The 13686-nt window shown below is 37.7% G+C and overlaps 1 protein-coding gene across 2 annotated transcripts in view; it reads left to right on the top strand.

Moving 5' to 3' along the window:
- The window catches only part of slc2a9l2 (solute carrier family 2 member 9, like 2), a 113990-nt gene that overhangs the window by 856 nt on the left and 99448 nt on the right, over positions 1-13686 (top strand). Inside the window, exons 1-3 of one of the 2 annotated variants that reach the window (XM_061042306.1) lie at positions 2311-2333; positions 7070-7155; positions 11351-11452. In XM_061042306.1, the coding sequence (XP_060898289.1) occupies positions 7087-7155; positions 11351-11452 (171 nt within the window). In that variant the 5' untranslated portion in view covers positions 2311-2333; positions 7070-7086. Of the gene's footprint in view, positions 1-2310; positions 2334-7069; positions 7156-11350; positions 11453-13686 lie in introns of those variants that run through there. The other variant, XM_061042305.1, reaches the window with a different exon arrangement.

A 13686-nucleotide genomic window follows, 5' to 3' on the forward strand; every position in this document is an offset into this window, starting at 1 on the left:
GAATGAGTCCATTAATTTACTATCTGTAACCTGTGGGGAGTCTCTGCAGTACAAACAGTGCTCTGTTCGGGTATTGGTGAGAGAGAGCTTCCTGAACAGAGGGAAAGTCAATGTTTAACAAAGCTGCTGATGGCAGTTTGTTTTGAGCTTATAGCACACAGAAGTGTACCAATGGAGCTATCAACATGATATCAACTTTAGCAAATTAAACATTGAAGTGACTTAACTGTGTACTAATGTAGGACAGATGAGATGAGGCAGGGAAACTCATTTTCATATTTCCAGAAAAATCTGAAGTTGGCTGTTTCCATGCTAGTTTAAACAGAGGGACATATGCCATAGTGTATTAGCCAATCAGATCAGGGCAGATGACTGACTGTGACAATGAGACTGGCTCTGCTACAGGTTTCTGTTAAAATAATGTTTTTATGTGTCACTGTTGAAATGCGTGCTTATTGGTGGATTAATGTTGAGCCAGTGTAAATAATGAAACACATCACAGCTCTTAATGTTGAGTGTCATAAGACCATTTCTGTTGTGATTTGGCTCAATGTTAAAAACAATGGTAATTATATATTTTTTGCATGATTTTGTTCAACACATATTGTGCTCTGGAAGAGACAGCGTTGTAAACAACACATGGCTGAGCCAACCTGAGGAAGTGACAGTAAAGTCATTTTCAGTTTATTTACTTTTTCATTGTATGTTTCTGCAACCGACCGGCACCTGAGAACATATTGACTGTGCACTAGGTACCCTGTTGATCTGAACTGTTATTGCTTTTAATATTTTAATTGTTCTTACTTATTATTTTTACTCTGTTGCATTGTATTTTCTTGCCTTTTAACTGCATGCACTTCCTGTTTTATTCTTGCTGTTCTCTTGTTTTGTTTGTATCTTGCCTCTTTTCTATTGTTGTCTGTGTACCTCGTCACCGTTCCAAATGAGAGGTTCTCCCTTGATGTGTTTTCTATGGATTTAAATAAAATAAATGATGATGATGATGATGATGATCATGGAAAGTTAACGTCATATGCCGGTAACTAGTTTTTCAGTCAAACCTAGCCGTAAGCGGACACGGAACTATACATTTTCTCTACAGCATTTCCCCATGATAACAAGTACTTTAGGGTCGTTTTGTCACATTATTAATTTTTTCATCTGCAGATAATAACACTGGTCTTCCTGTGATCAGGATAGGTTTATAGGTAGCTCAATATTTCAACTTTTCTTTTCATTATCTTGGAATAACAGCATTGGTTTTCTTACTATAATGGATTAATTAATCTCAAAATCTCGAGATAACAAAGCTTGTTCTTTATCAATCATTAACAAAAGTCTTGTCCCTGTGATGGGCTGGACCACTTCATGCCATGCTGCCATATTTGTTTTGTGCTTTTTGAAACCGTGGAGATAAGAGATTAATAAAACAACCAGAAACGACTCATTCTATCAGGAAAAAGTGAGAAGAAAAAAGGGTTTGGATGCATGTCTGCTTAAGGCTTCTGTACATAACTGCATGGTGGTAACTGAATAAGAAGTATAAGAAACATATTTTTCTCAGCTCAGTTTGGTTTGTTGCTCTTTGCTTGTGGATTCTTTTCTCACTGAAAGGTCGCTCCACATCTTAGGAAACTTAATCCTCCTGTTACCTAGACTCCAGCTCTGAGAAACGATGTCCCAAAGGGGGTGTTCATCTTACAAGAGTTTCATTACTAGACCATGGCAACTCCTGACCTCGTAGTTTTTCTTCAGGACTACAAACCAGTTGCTCAACACCTCTGGCCACGTGCTGAAACCTTGGCATGTTTTTGGCCTTCTCTGTTTATGATGCTGTAATCACATGTGGCTCACATGTTCCTAATATAGATAGCTGGCAGGAGACACTGCAAATGAAATAATAATGTGGCACTAAGGGAGAATAAAGCAGCCATTGTTGATGCCTGAGGACTTGGTTATTTAGGGTGGGGGGTGGGGGGGGGGGTTTAAATACCAAAGCTCTCATGCTGCTTTTATTTAACAAGCTGCAGTTTGTATTTCTCTTCGTAATCAGCAACCTTCTCACTCGTTTTACTAAGCAATGTGCGTTCAATGCTACAAGTTTCTAGGATAACTCCAACAGGCAGCTACACCTGGTAGAGTAGAGCTCTTTTCTGGTGTTACTCTGTTCTTGAGACCATGTGATCTGGGGGTCATAAGGATGAAAGGGTGTTTCTCACGCTAACACGAGGTCAAGGCATGCAGCTGAACAATGGAGCGTGCATAAGCTGCAAGGGTACACTCCATTTTTTTGCCCCTCACTGGAGCGATGTATCCTGCACATGTAGGTTAAGGTAAGTCTTGTCAATGAATACCCCGAATCTGCTTGTGACAGAATGTGTGGCTGCTTGTTTAGAAGAAGAAGAAGAAGAAGAAGTATGCTGATTTTATTTAATACACTGAATGAACTCATTATTACTCAGGGTCACGGAATGGAGACTGGGATATTTGATTGCATTTGAACCCAAATACCTTATCGATCATATCAGTCTGGTCGGTCTGTTGTCGCTGCAAGAGTCTGAATTTCACCACATCATTCTTTTACCATTGACCCAAGAGTCATGTCCACATTTTCAGCATACAGAGCAGTTAATGTTCAACCATATCTTCCCACTTTTTTTTCACACTGAAGATGCTATAAGAAAGATTTTCTGAAAGAAGACCTAAGAAAGGACAAAACCGTTCTCAGTTTCTCAACATGTGGGCCACATCTAGCCTGGGATTGACTCTCACACTGACTGCAATAACTCTGGCTCCCTACAGGGGATTTCATTCAGCCATGCAGCAATGTGTTGTTGTGCTGTAAAATAGAGAAATACACATTTTTGTTTTAAGTAGTCAGGTTTGAAATGCATGAATACATACAAAGTTAACCATTTTACCTGAGTGCTCTGTAACTGACCTGACTTACTCATTAAAAACTGGACCTCCAGTCAAACTGCTGGATGGAGTTCTTCAGATTGACATCATCTCTATGTAAAGTACGCTGTATACGTTTCTTCAGAATTTAAAAATGTAGTTGCTCATCTTGCCAGTTAGTTTTGCATAATTTCCTGCTGTGCCTCGGTTATTTACTTCAGAGTAATTGCTTCTCAAATAAAGAAAGTCAACAGGGAAGTTATCAAGCATACGAGTTGCAGTAAATATTTGCTGAGCGACTTGTATGAATGAGCAAGAACGGCGTTTCCATCGTCTTAGGCAGTGGGAAATTAAACCCGTACTTTCCACATTAGCATTCGAATTTGCTTTAATTAATTTGGTTCTAATTGGAAAATGTACCTTCAATATTTATCCATACTATGATGTTGAAATATAAAGCTGTCAGTCAGGTGGATGTTTGTACAGACATCCTTATCAACACCATGATGAAAAAAAGTTGAAATGTCCTCAAAGCTATTGATAAATTAGCTAAGGACCAAACACCTGCACAACTATATCCTTCCTCATCAGCCTCTCCTGTGATCCAACTTTGTGTTCTGTGCCTATTAGCATAAGTTAGCATGCTAACAACAAAAACTTTGTAAACATTACACATTCTTAGCATTAGCTCAGACAGATGTTAGCATGGCTGAGGACAAACTTATCACCCAGGTTCATTAGTCAACGCTGGAAGGTTTGAAGATTTTTTTTTTCCCCGTTAGCATGGGTGGGGAAATTTGGCTTGTAATGACACCCAACAGTAATGTCAACAAGTCTTGAAAGAACACTTTTACAACTCTCCAGTGAAGTTAAAGGTGATTGCAAAGGGTGTTAACATGATTTTTTAAATATCACATATAGGTTGTGTTGGCACAATTTCTCATCTTGCTTGTAGTCAGTGCATGCATCCTGGTGGTAAATATTAGACCATGAGCACCCTTGATTGAATGAAAGACAAACTCCTGTATGAATGTGAACCATGTGCTCTTTAAGGACGGGGACATTTTTGCAAATCAACTCACTAAATTTGGTTAACTGCTGAAGCAATGCAGCTGATTATGTTGATTATACTGTTGGTTGTGGTCAGTGAGAGGAAAGTTTTTGCGACTTAAGATATTCTATCAGAATACTACAGATGTGTAGCTTGTTTTGTTTTTCTTCTCTTTCCTCCAGAATAGCTGACCTCAGATTCTCACAATGACACAAGAGATAAGAGATATCAAAGAGGATGGGAGGAGCTCATAATAGTTAATCATTCTACTGCGTTATTATCACCATCGTGCATGGGAAATGTTTGGTCAGTGGTCTTACTGTAGGGACTGGATACACGGCCTGTAAGCGGGTAAGTGTTCTACTGGTGACACTCAGCTTGGTAGGACTGTTGCTACTTTGTTCAGACGACTTCAGTGTATATGTTGTTGCTTTTTACTTTTATGACTGATATCCACAGAACTAAATGTGTTTGGTCAAGAAGGCTGACTTTCATTCTGCTGTAGATTTACTGACGTTTGCTTCTACAGTATATTGTGTAGTATGTGTGTTTTATTTATGTTTGTGGACTGTTGTTATTGAAGGCTTTATCTAGTGACCGTTACAATGTTACCATGTTGATACAAAAAAAAAGAATGACCAGGAAGTAAATAATTTAACGAAGCTTATTGCTTGACATAATCCTCCGAGCAATTGCATAATGTCGTTGACTCATTTGAATTTTACTGTGTTTACATAATCAAATTGTTTAGATTTGTTTAGAATTTAATAGACTTGGGCTTGAATCAAAGGAGCTGCTCTTCTGTTTGACAGCGTTGGCTGACAGGATCTAGTCTTGTAACTGGAGCTTTCATTATTATTCAGCAGTAAGCAGTAAGTCATAGGATGTACTGTTGGAACACGATTCACCAAGGGAAATCTATACGTCTAGCAGTGAAGTCTCTTGAAAGTGGCTCTGAAAAGTTTAAAAGCAGACGATTTGATTTTGCTGCAGCAGTAGAACAGAATATCATATCTTTATTGTCATTGCACCAGGTACAACTAAATTGAAATATACGAGTTGCCGTCAATGCAATAACAAAAACAAGTACATAAATAGTGTGGATGAGACACGTAAAAACACAGCAGCAGTGGAGGTATCAGAGTGTTTACACGAGCAATAACAAAAATGCAAATGTGCGATTTCAAAAGTTTGCAGCAGAAGTTTCAATGGATATTTACTTTGCTCTTGCTGTGACTCCAAGCTAACTGAAAGTGCTTACCGTTTTTAGTTTACCGTTTTTCAACAAGGTGACAGAAGTCACCCACTGTACCATGTTGCTGCCTTTGAGAGCTTCAATGCTTGTGATCTTTCTGATACTCCTTAATTATTGAGAAATAATTCAACAAAATTGGAAGAAAGCAAAGATAGGAGGCCATATCATTATTATGCACAACAAAAGGCAACTCTTTGCCAACTTGTTGACACCGACCTGCGGTGGTGTGTGTGTCTTGTGTGTATTACTTTGTGTGCGATAAAGGAAGGTTTGTCAAGTCACCACAGTAAGATTCTTCCAACACTGTATTTTATTGATTGGACAGATATAACGTGGGCAGATGAGAGACGATCTGTATGATCTATTATTAGGTTTGTCTTGGTCTTTTGATTTATATTGCTATTAGTGTCTTTTCCATTTTGCCTTGGCCTTTATGTAACTTTTGTGGGTCTAAATTTCTTTTTTGTATGAGTGGACCCAAGGATGAGTAGTTACTACTTTGGTAGGGGCTATTGGGGGTATCAATACATTACATCCATACATACATGCATACGTACATATAAACATAAATATGTATATACGTACTGTACATACATTTCTAAATACATACGATACATACATACATTAAATAAAAATATAATAAATACATATATATATATACTGTACATAAAAACATACAATACGCACATTAAATAAATAAATACATACATACATACATACATACATACATAGGCTCATAGGTTGCACTGACAAATATAACAAGACAAAAAATACAAATACTTCCTCTTACAAGGTTTTTCACAACTTTAATTATATAAGTAATATATATATATATTTTAAGGAGTTTTTTAATTGCAGCTTATTGTTTGCTCAGTGGCCAGTAAATAATTTTTCATGTAGCCTAGTAATTTTACTTTAAATTCATTTTGATTGATTTGGCTTAAAAAAGATCTTAAGGAGCTTTGGATACAACCTGAAAACACAAATGACGAATATGTGAATTTTTGATCCAAAATTAAAGAAACATATGTAATAGTAAGGGGAAGTCAGAATCCAACTTTCTGATGTGTCGTGCATCTTCAGTGATCTGATGAATTCAATCTACAGCTACAAGTTTGAATCCTACTCCTGAGGACCCCGAGTCCTGCTGGTTTACATTCTCGTCCAGTCAGAGACTCGTTTAAATTCTGGGAGGGAACTGAATGCTATTAAATGTTATTAACTTTGGGGCAGAGAGGAAATCAGCAGCACTACGGGTCACCTTCCCCTTTCTGTTAAATAAATGCTCAGATGTTTGGTACTTTTTTTCTGACAAGCCGTAAAACCCTTCATGAGTATAAACACAGACTCCTACCTTAAACTACATTCAACATGTGTGTTTGATTTTCTTTTTAAACCTCAAATCTACACAAATGTGGAAACCATCTAATCTTATGCACATACTGCATTAAAAAAAAATCATCTGCTGTAGTATTTCTAAGTGTTACTATTCATAAAGCCACTAGATGGCAGACTCAAGCTTTCCATGCCCTTTCACACAGGTCTCCTATTATGGAGTGATAAAGAGGACAAATCCAGATCATTGTTTCCAATTGATCAAAAATCCAATGTCTAATCCAATTCACTGTGCAAGGTAGTATTTACTATGAGTTAATCCTAAATTTGTGACCAAGTTGTGATAATCCTGCGTGTTAATTATGTGTGTATTTGTGTTGCATTTCTGCACATTTTGGATTTTGTAATTTCCTTCCTAGTAGATGTTTCACTCAGTAGTTTCTATTTTAAATTTCACTTCCTCCTCTTAGCGCTCCTCGTGCTCCTCTTGATATTCTGGATGTCTGTTCTGATATGTCTCCTCTTTTAAGGGTGCTAAAACGTCAACATGGACAAACCAGGGGAGGACGACCCATCTGACATCCAGATGAGCGACTCTGAGAAGAACTCTGGAAAGGTTAGTGTCATTGTCACTCATTTCATGTCAGAGAAACTCATGCGGACAAGTCTGTGTCTTTCTGACATGATGACATGTTTTGTGATGTGTAAAATTAGACTGCTTTGACAGAATGACAGAACAGTCTTGATAGCAATTTATATATAGGTCCTGACCAGGCACGTGCACACGCTTAAGCCCCTGTCGTTTTGCCCTCTATAGAGAAAGTGCCCTTATTTGAATGAATAATAATAAAATCAGGTAAGGATAAGATGTATCTGATGACACTGCCCTTCTGTAAATACGTACATGACCTTTGCACTATGCACATGATGACACGTCTTTCTGTGCTGCTATTTCAAATCAGGTCTGTTGCTTTTGTCAGGCCCTTTAAAAACAACAACAACTGCATGGAGTAATATGAAGGCAGCTGTTCTAATAGCGTAATGGAGGGATTATCTCTGATTTTTTTTTTTTTTTTTAGATGAGTGAGTGATGGTCCATAAAACAAAAATAGAGAGGAAAACTCTAAATCAGGCCTATTAATGTTAAAATATTGTAGTTGATTTGGAGAATTACGCTGTTTTTGGGATGTCATGTCTTGTTATTACTCTGCACCAAATACACACGGATGTATTAATACCCTGCACCCAGATGGTGCAAGTCCACAGAAACATCTTTGTGTGTTTTATTTTGTGTTTTTGTTTGTTGGTGTTTTTAAGTGTAAAAATGATGATTCATTAAAATTCTGCCTGATCAATCGATCACCACCCCCCCAACCCAAACATGTCTTTGTTAAAATGTACAGCTTTGAGCTAGCCTCATCCATCTTTCACTTTGTTGACACACTCAATACCCACTCCACATTGATAACACAATAACCGGCCTTTTACCATAGCCAAAGTCCTTGACAGCAGGATTGAGCGGTGCCAGCTGAGCAAGGTCCCAGCTATTTGAACAGAGCCTTAGTAAGCTCAGTTACTGCCTTTTTTTTATTGGCTACTACATGATGGTATTATTGCTGCAGTAGGCGCTTCCCTGATGCTCTAAATCCTTTTTTTTTCTTCCACAAAATGATTTTTTTTTTTACCAAGAAAGCTTGAATTAAGCTGTATTTAGCTTTTCTAGTTACATTTGCAGGTCAGTTAAAGGCTCCTAAAGCTGCAATTTCCCAAGTCTTTAGGAACATAATCAATAATGACAAACAACGTTACATAATCTTATCTGTAAACATCTATCAACTGTTTATATTTATGTACTTATTTTCTTTTTCTGTCTTCATTCATGCCTGCTTTCCTAGAGATGTTACAAATAAAACCTGTAGATGCCTAAACTGCTGCCGAGCCTGAGACGCAAAACAATTCCATTAATAAAATGTGTAATGAATAGAATTATTCAAATCAATTATACAGTGTTTTCTAATTAAGTATAGCTATCTGCATTTTTCTTGTATCTCCAGTCATAAATGAACTGGTCTATGACGATATACCTTCTATCTATTGCATCGATTTATTTTGCCTCAATTTAACCTTTACAATTATTATTATTATTAGAAGGAGATATATTTTATTAATCCTGCAAGGGGAAATTACATTTCACACTCTGTTGTTGAACATGCTACACACATAGGCTGAAATACACACACATGCACAAACAGGATCCTATGGACTAATGGAGAGATGTCAGAGTGAAGGAGCTGCCCACAGCGGGCGCTCCTGAGCTGATGGTGGGGAGGGGGTTTGGTGCCTTGCTCATGGGAACCTCGGCAGTGCTCAGGAAGTGAACTGGCACCTCACCAGCTACCAGACTTGGTCCGCACCCTCGGGATCCCCACCTGAGTCACTACAGACTGAGCTACTGCGACCCAGACTATCGGGTGGTGTTTAAATTCTAAACTGTATTTCTTATATCTCATTGACTAATAAACACAGAAGCAGTCACTCTTTGAGCCCATTAGACTTTGTCCTTAGTAACTGCCTTCCAGGAAAAAGAATAGTTACTGAAAAAAACAAAATGAACACACTTATTTATTCAAACGGAATTGCCAAATAGCCAGTAGAAAATCAATAGGGGGATTATTTTTTGTTTTTCAAATTATTTTTGCAATTTATTTTAGTTTAAGATGGAAACACGTTTTTGAAAAATATATGATCATAATATCTATCCAGCAAACTGTTTGCATTACTTTTAAAAAGTCACCCAGTCAGAGCCACCCTGACCGAGATCCTGCAAGAGATGTCACATCAGTTCAGAAACTTTATAACCAATAACAAAGAAAATACTTCCTCATTCCTTTAGTTAATACCAAAGGAAGTGACTTTTTGTCCTCCTAAACTCTGATGAGTATGAACCTCCAAAGGTTGCATTAGAAGAAGAGAAAGGCCCTGCATATCCATGAAGCTATAGTGCTAACTTATGAAAGAAAACATGAATTAAAAACGTTTAAAGGGAGCAAAGCACTTCTTTGGTTATTATTGTGTCATGCAAATGAAAGCTTGTGGGCCAATTATTGAGACGAACAAAACTAATGAAGGGTAAAGTACAGGAGTATTTGATCAAATCCTCTGTGCATCAACAATTAAAAGGGAATAAGTACCTTAATGAAAATCTAACATCTTTCAGCACATGTCCTCTACAGGGAGACATATGAGAACAGATAGTGATTCAGTGATTACTTTTTAATTAGAATAAAGAGAGAGAAGGAAGAAAAACAATGGTTTTTGATGCACCCTGTGTGGTACCACTGAAGTTCTTTTAAGACTTCTCACTGTTACTAATAACCCCCTGCTTAAATAACTTCTATTAGCCATGTTGAGCAACCATTCATGAGCTCCTTGTTCAACTTCCTGCTGAACTCACTTCTACTCATTGGTGGTTCCTTTAACATGAACATTATTAAGCATAAGCAGCATATGCCTTTCTAAGGGTTTGAAACTTTAATGGATGAAGCTGGTGACACTTTAGATAAACTGCAATCTTTCTTTCTTTCTTTCTTTCTTTTAGCAGAAAACATCTTCAGCTCTGATTGAACACTCTAATTCTGAACTTCTTCCTCATCTTCTTTTCCTGTAGCCTCGGGCCAAACCCACCCAGCCCTTCTCCTTGTGCTTCCAACACTTTGTCTTCCCCTGCTGTGTGATATCCCCATGTGTGGGATCATGCTGATGTGCCTCAGGGCTGCTACTCTGGCCTGTTGGGGTAATGTGTAGTTATACTGTAGGTTGTGATGTGCGTACAACGCGTTTTAACCTTTACAGAAAAGTGCATGATGATCATATAGGAGAATATTTATTGCCTCTATAGACTGGAACCAGGTCGGTGTAAATGACGTTGTTTATCATTATTATAGGTGTAATATATTCTCTTGACTTTTAACTTCCCCTTTGTGTCAAAGATAGTCAACTGAAATATTTACCAGAGAAATATTGCTCTATGAATCATTGTTTACCTCTTCCTAAAAAAAAAAGACAATTTTTGAACTATCATTAAACTGTTTCCTGAGGAGAAAAAGAACTATCATTGCACCAATGAAATTCAACAACACTTGAGTCTGTAGATGTTCTAGCTGCTCTGTGTGGATGTTTTCAAGAAAATCTGATGTTGAGGTCAAAAGCTGAAGTCAACATGCTTGCATGCTTGACAATGACTAAACGAAGACATTTATTCTAGATTAGCTCAGTCTGGTTTCCAACATTTTAGTAGAATGTTTGTACACTTTTATGTTCATGCCTGCATTAGGTTAAAAGCACCACAATGGGATTGACTTGTCTTTTACTAGCATTTTATAATGAATATAAAAATTCGAAACATTTGCATTTTTACCTGATGAAGCCAGTTGCTGATGTGGTAATTAAATGAGCACTGTCCTTATTCAGTAAATGATAAATAAACAGATGCACATTTCTCAGACATAGGATAGCAGCTACAGCAAAATGTGCATTTAAAGTTCAGGTTCTTCACTATCAGAGAATCTTACATAATCGTTATCTCTTCCATCGGCACCTTTACATCCGTACAGTTAGCAGACACGCTATCTCCTTAGACAAGGTGTTCTTAGTATTTATTGTTGCAACATAATGGAGGGTGATGGGAATGACCTAGTTTCTTGATATCTGGGTCAAATGAAGCAACACTGGCTTCAGGTTACCCCCTGGTTTGGCCTTGACATTGTCCCAGCAGCACTGAAAAGTCATTAACTTTTCTGCTCTTTCCTTAGCAACCAGTCACAGCCTGCCTGTTGAGTGCTGCCTTCTTTGGTGCCCTGGGGTCATCGTTCATTTACGGCTACAACCTGTCGGTGGTCAATGCCCCTGCGTTGGTGAGTGTGACTGTTATCTCATCTTGTAGCTTTGCTTACAGATTACAATCAAATGATTTATTTCATTTGTTTACACCAATCAATAGCACAATTAATATACTGTATATATAACATCATTACTTCAGATGGTGAAGATCCAGGTTTAAAAAAATGGAAATGCTGTTCCATTTTTCATTTACTGTCCAAAAATCACACATTCACACGATAATTTACTCTATTTTTATATCGGTTACAAGCTAAATTCCGTTATAGAGCCAGGAATATCATTAATAAGTCTGTTATTTATCGTTACATAACTGGACACACAGTTTTCTGCGAAACCAATCTCCCATTTACTTCCACCAAGCCAGAGAGAGTATCTGCTGGGTTAATGATTCACAGTTTATATGCACACACTGAACAGAAACTCCAAATATATATGTCAGTTTTTATATAAGATGAAAAATACAAAAGCACTCTGTCGAGGGTCTTGTCAGTATAGAATAAAAGGGCCAGTCACTTGTTAGATATTTCTGTCTCATATCAAAGCTCCTTTGATGACTCACCTTATTGTCTAATCTGACTCACATCCAATTACATAAAACACACTCAAGGGAACTTAACATCTCAAAGTTGCATTTATCTTTTCACAGAGATTGTTGACTCATCTTAATCTTCCAGTTCTTATCATAAATGTCATGGTGGAGAGGAAGGGAATAATGACAGTGAATGTGTGTTTATCCTGTTGGGCATTGTTAGCACATGGGCCACCCGTCAGACACAGATACAATTATGTAAAAGCTTGGATTAGACGTGACATTTTCACAGTCACTAAATCCTCTTTTGACTGTTGAAAATGATAGTGAAATTTCCAACACCTTTCTGGTCCAGTTGAGCAGTGCCACTCTTAGATGAGAAAAGTGTTTTCAGATGTCACACTTTTCAATCTGGCCTTCTGTTTGTTCAGAGGCAATTAAAAGCTCCATAGTTTATTTAATTAGCATTCACAGAGTTCACGGCCCTCAGCTCTTCTGCTTCAAATGTGATTACACAAAACACACGTCATCAGTCACTGAAAGATTTGTTGGGTACAGCCTTATTTATGTAACTACTTCTTTCTGAGGTTGTGTTTGTTGCAGCTCTCCTGAGAACACAGCTCAAGCACTAATGCACTTCTTTTTTTTTTTTAAAAGAGTAAAGTTTCCATAGATATGATGTGATGTGTCCTAAGTTCCCTGATTATATTAAATAAAAGAAGTCGGTTTAAGGTTTAAAATGTTTTTGGGAATTTAGACATTTTGCAAAGTTTTATTTTCGGTGGTATTTTTAAGTGTTGCGATTTCAGAAATGCTTGTTTTAAACTGGACCCAATAGTAAAATCTGCAGACAGGTTAAAGGGCAAAAGGAGATATATTACGAAAAGGTACTGATAAAAAGGCATTGAAGACGTGAACATACTGTGGGCTGGTTGGGGAAGGCAAGTGGAGAGAGGCTGGGTGGAGAGGCTGAGGCGATGGAGCTCGGAGGTGGAAAGCACTGGAAGGGAAAAAACAAAATAGAAAATGAGTCAAAGGATAAGTCACAAAAGAAAAATAATGTCACGATGAAAATTTCTGAAGACATGAGCCAACAATACCACATGGAGAGCAGAAACAATCTGACAGCATGGAAGCGTTTGACCAGAGCTTTTTAAGCAGCCACTGAAGAGGGGAAATGAGTTTCAGGTCAAAAAACAAAATGAAAATTCCAGAACCACCACATAAAGGACTCAATCATTGAAAATAATCAGCTTTAGAAACTTTTCCCAACTAAGATATTTTTCATTTTAAGTTTTTTTGCACAATGCCTCTAAAACAGTGAAGTCATAAGCATACCTGGTTGGGTTTTGAAAGACTTTCAAGGAAACGCTTGAGGGTTTTTGAATAATATCTATAGTATCATTGCACTGTGTTGTGTTTCCTCCTGGTACTGCTCAGAAAAATAATCATCTGAACAAACCAACAGTAGTAGCGTCTTGGACTAAATAAGTGGAATCAAGGTTTCCAAATAAACATTCCTGTTTCTTCAGGACAATAAGAGAGCTATCACACAACAGTAGGGTTTTTGAGAAAAGAAGACATTACAATGCTAGCTGTGATTGTTGGGCTGATGTCGGTGAACAATCAGAGCACGACGGGGAAAGAGAGGAAACCTGGCAGCTCTGTCCTGGGCCACTAATTGGTAATCAAGTGCTCTCCAGGTCAAAGTGAGGGCTG

The sequence above is a fragment of the Labrus mixtus genome, chromosome 7 (genome assembly GCF_963584025.1).
Source record: "Labrus mixtus chromosome 7, fLabMix1.1, whole genome shotgun sequence".
Classification (NCBI taxonomy): domain Eukaryota; kingdom Metazoa; phylum Chordata; class Actinopteri; order Labriformes; family Labridae; genus Labrus; species Labrus mixtus.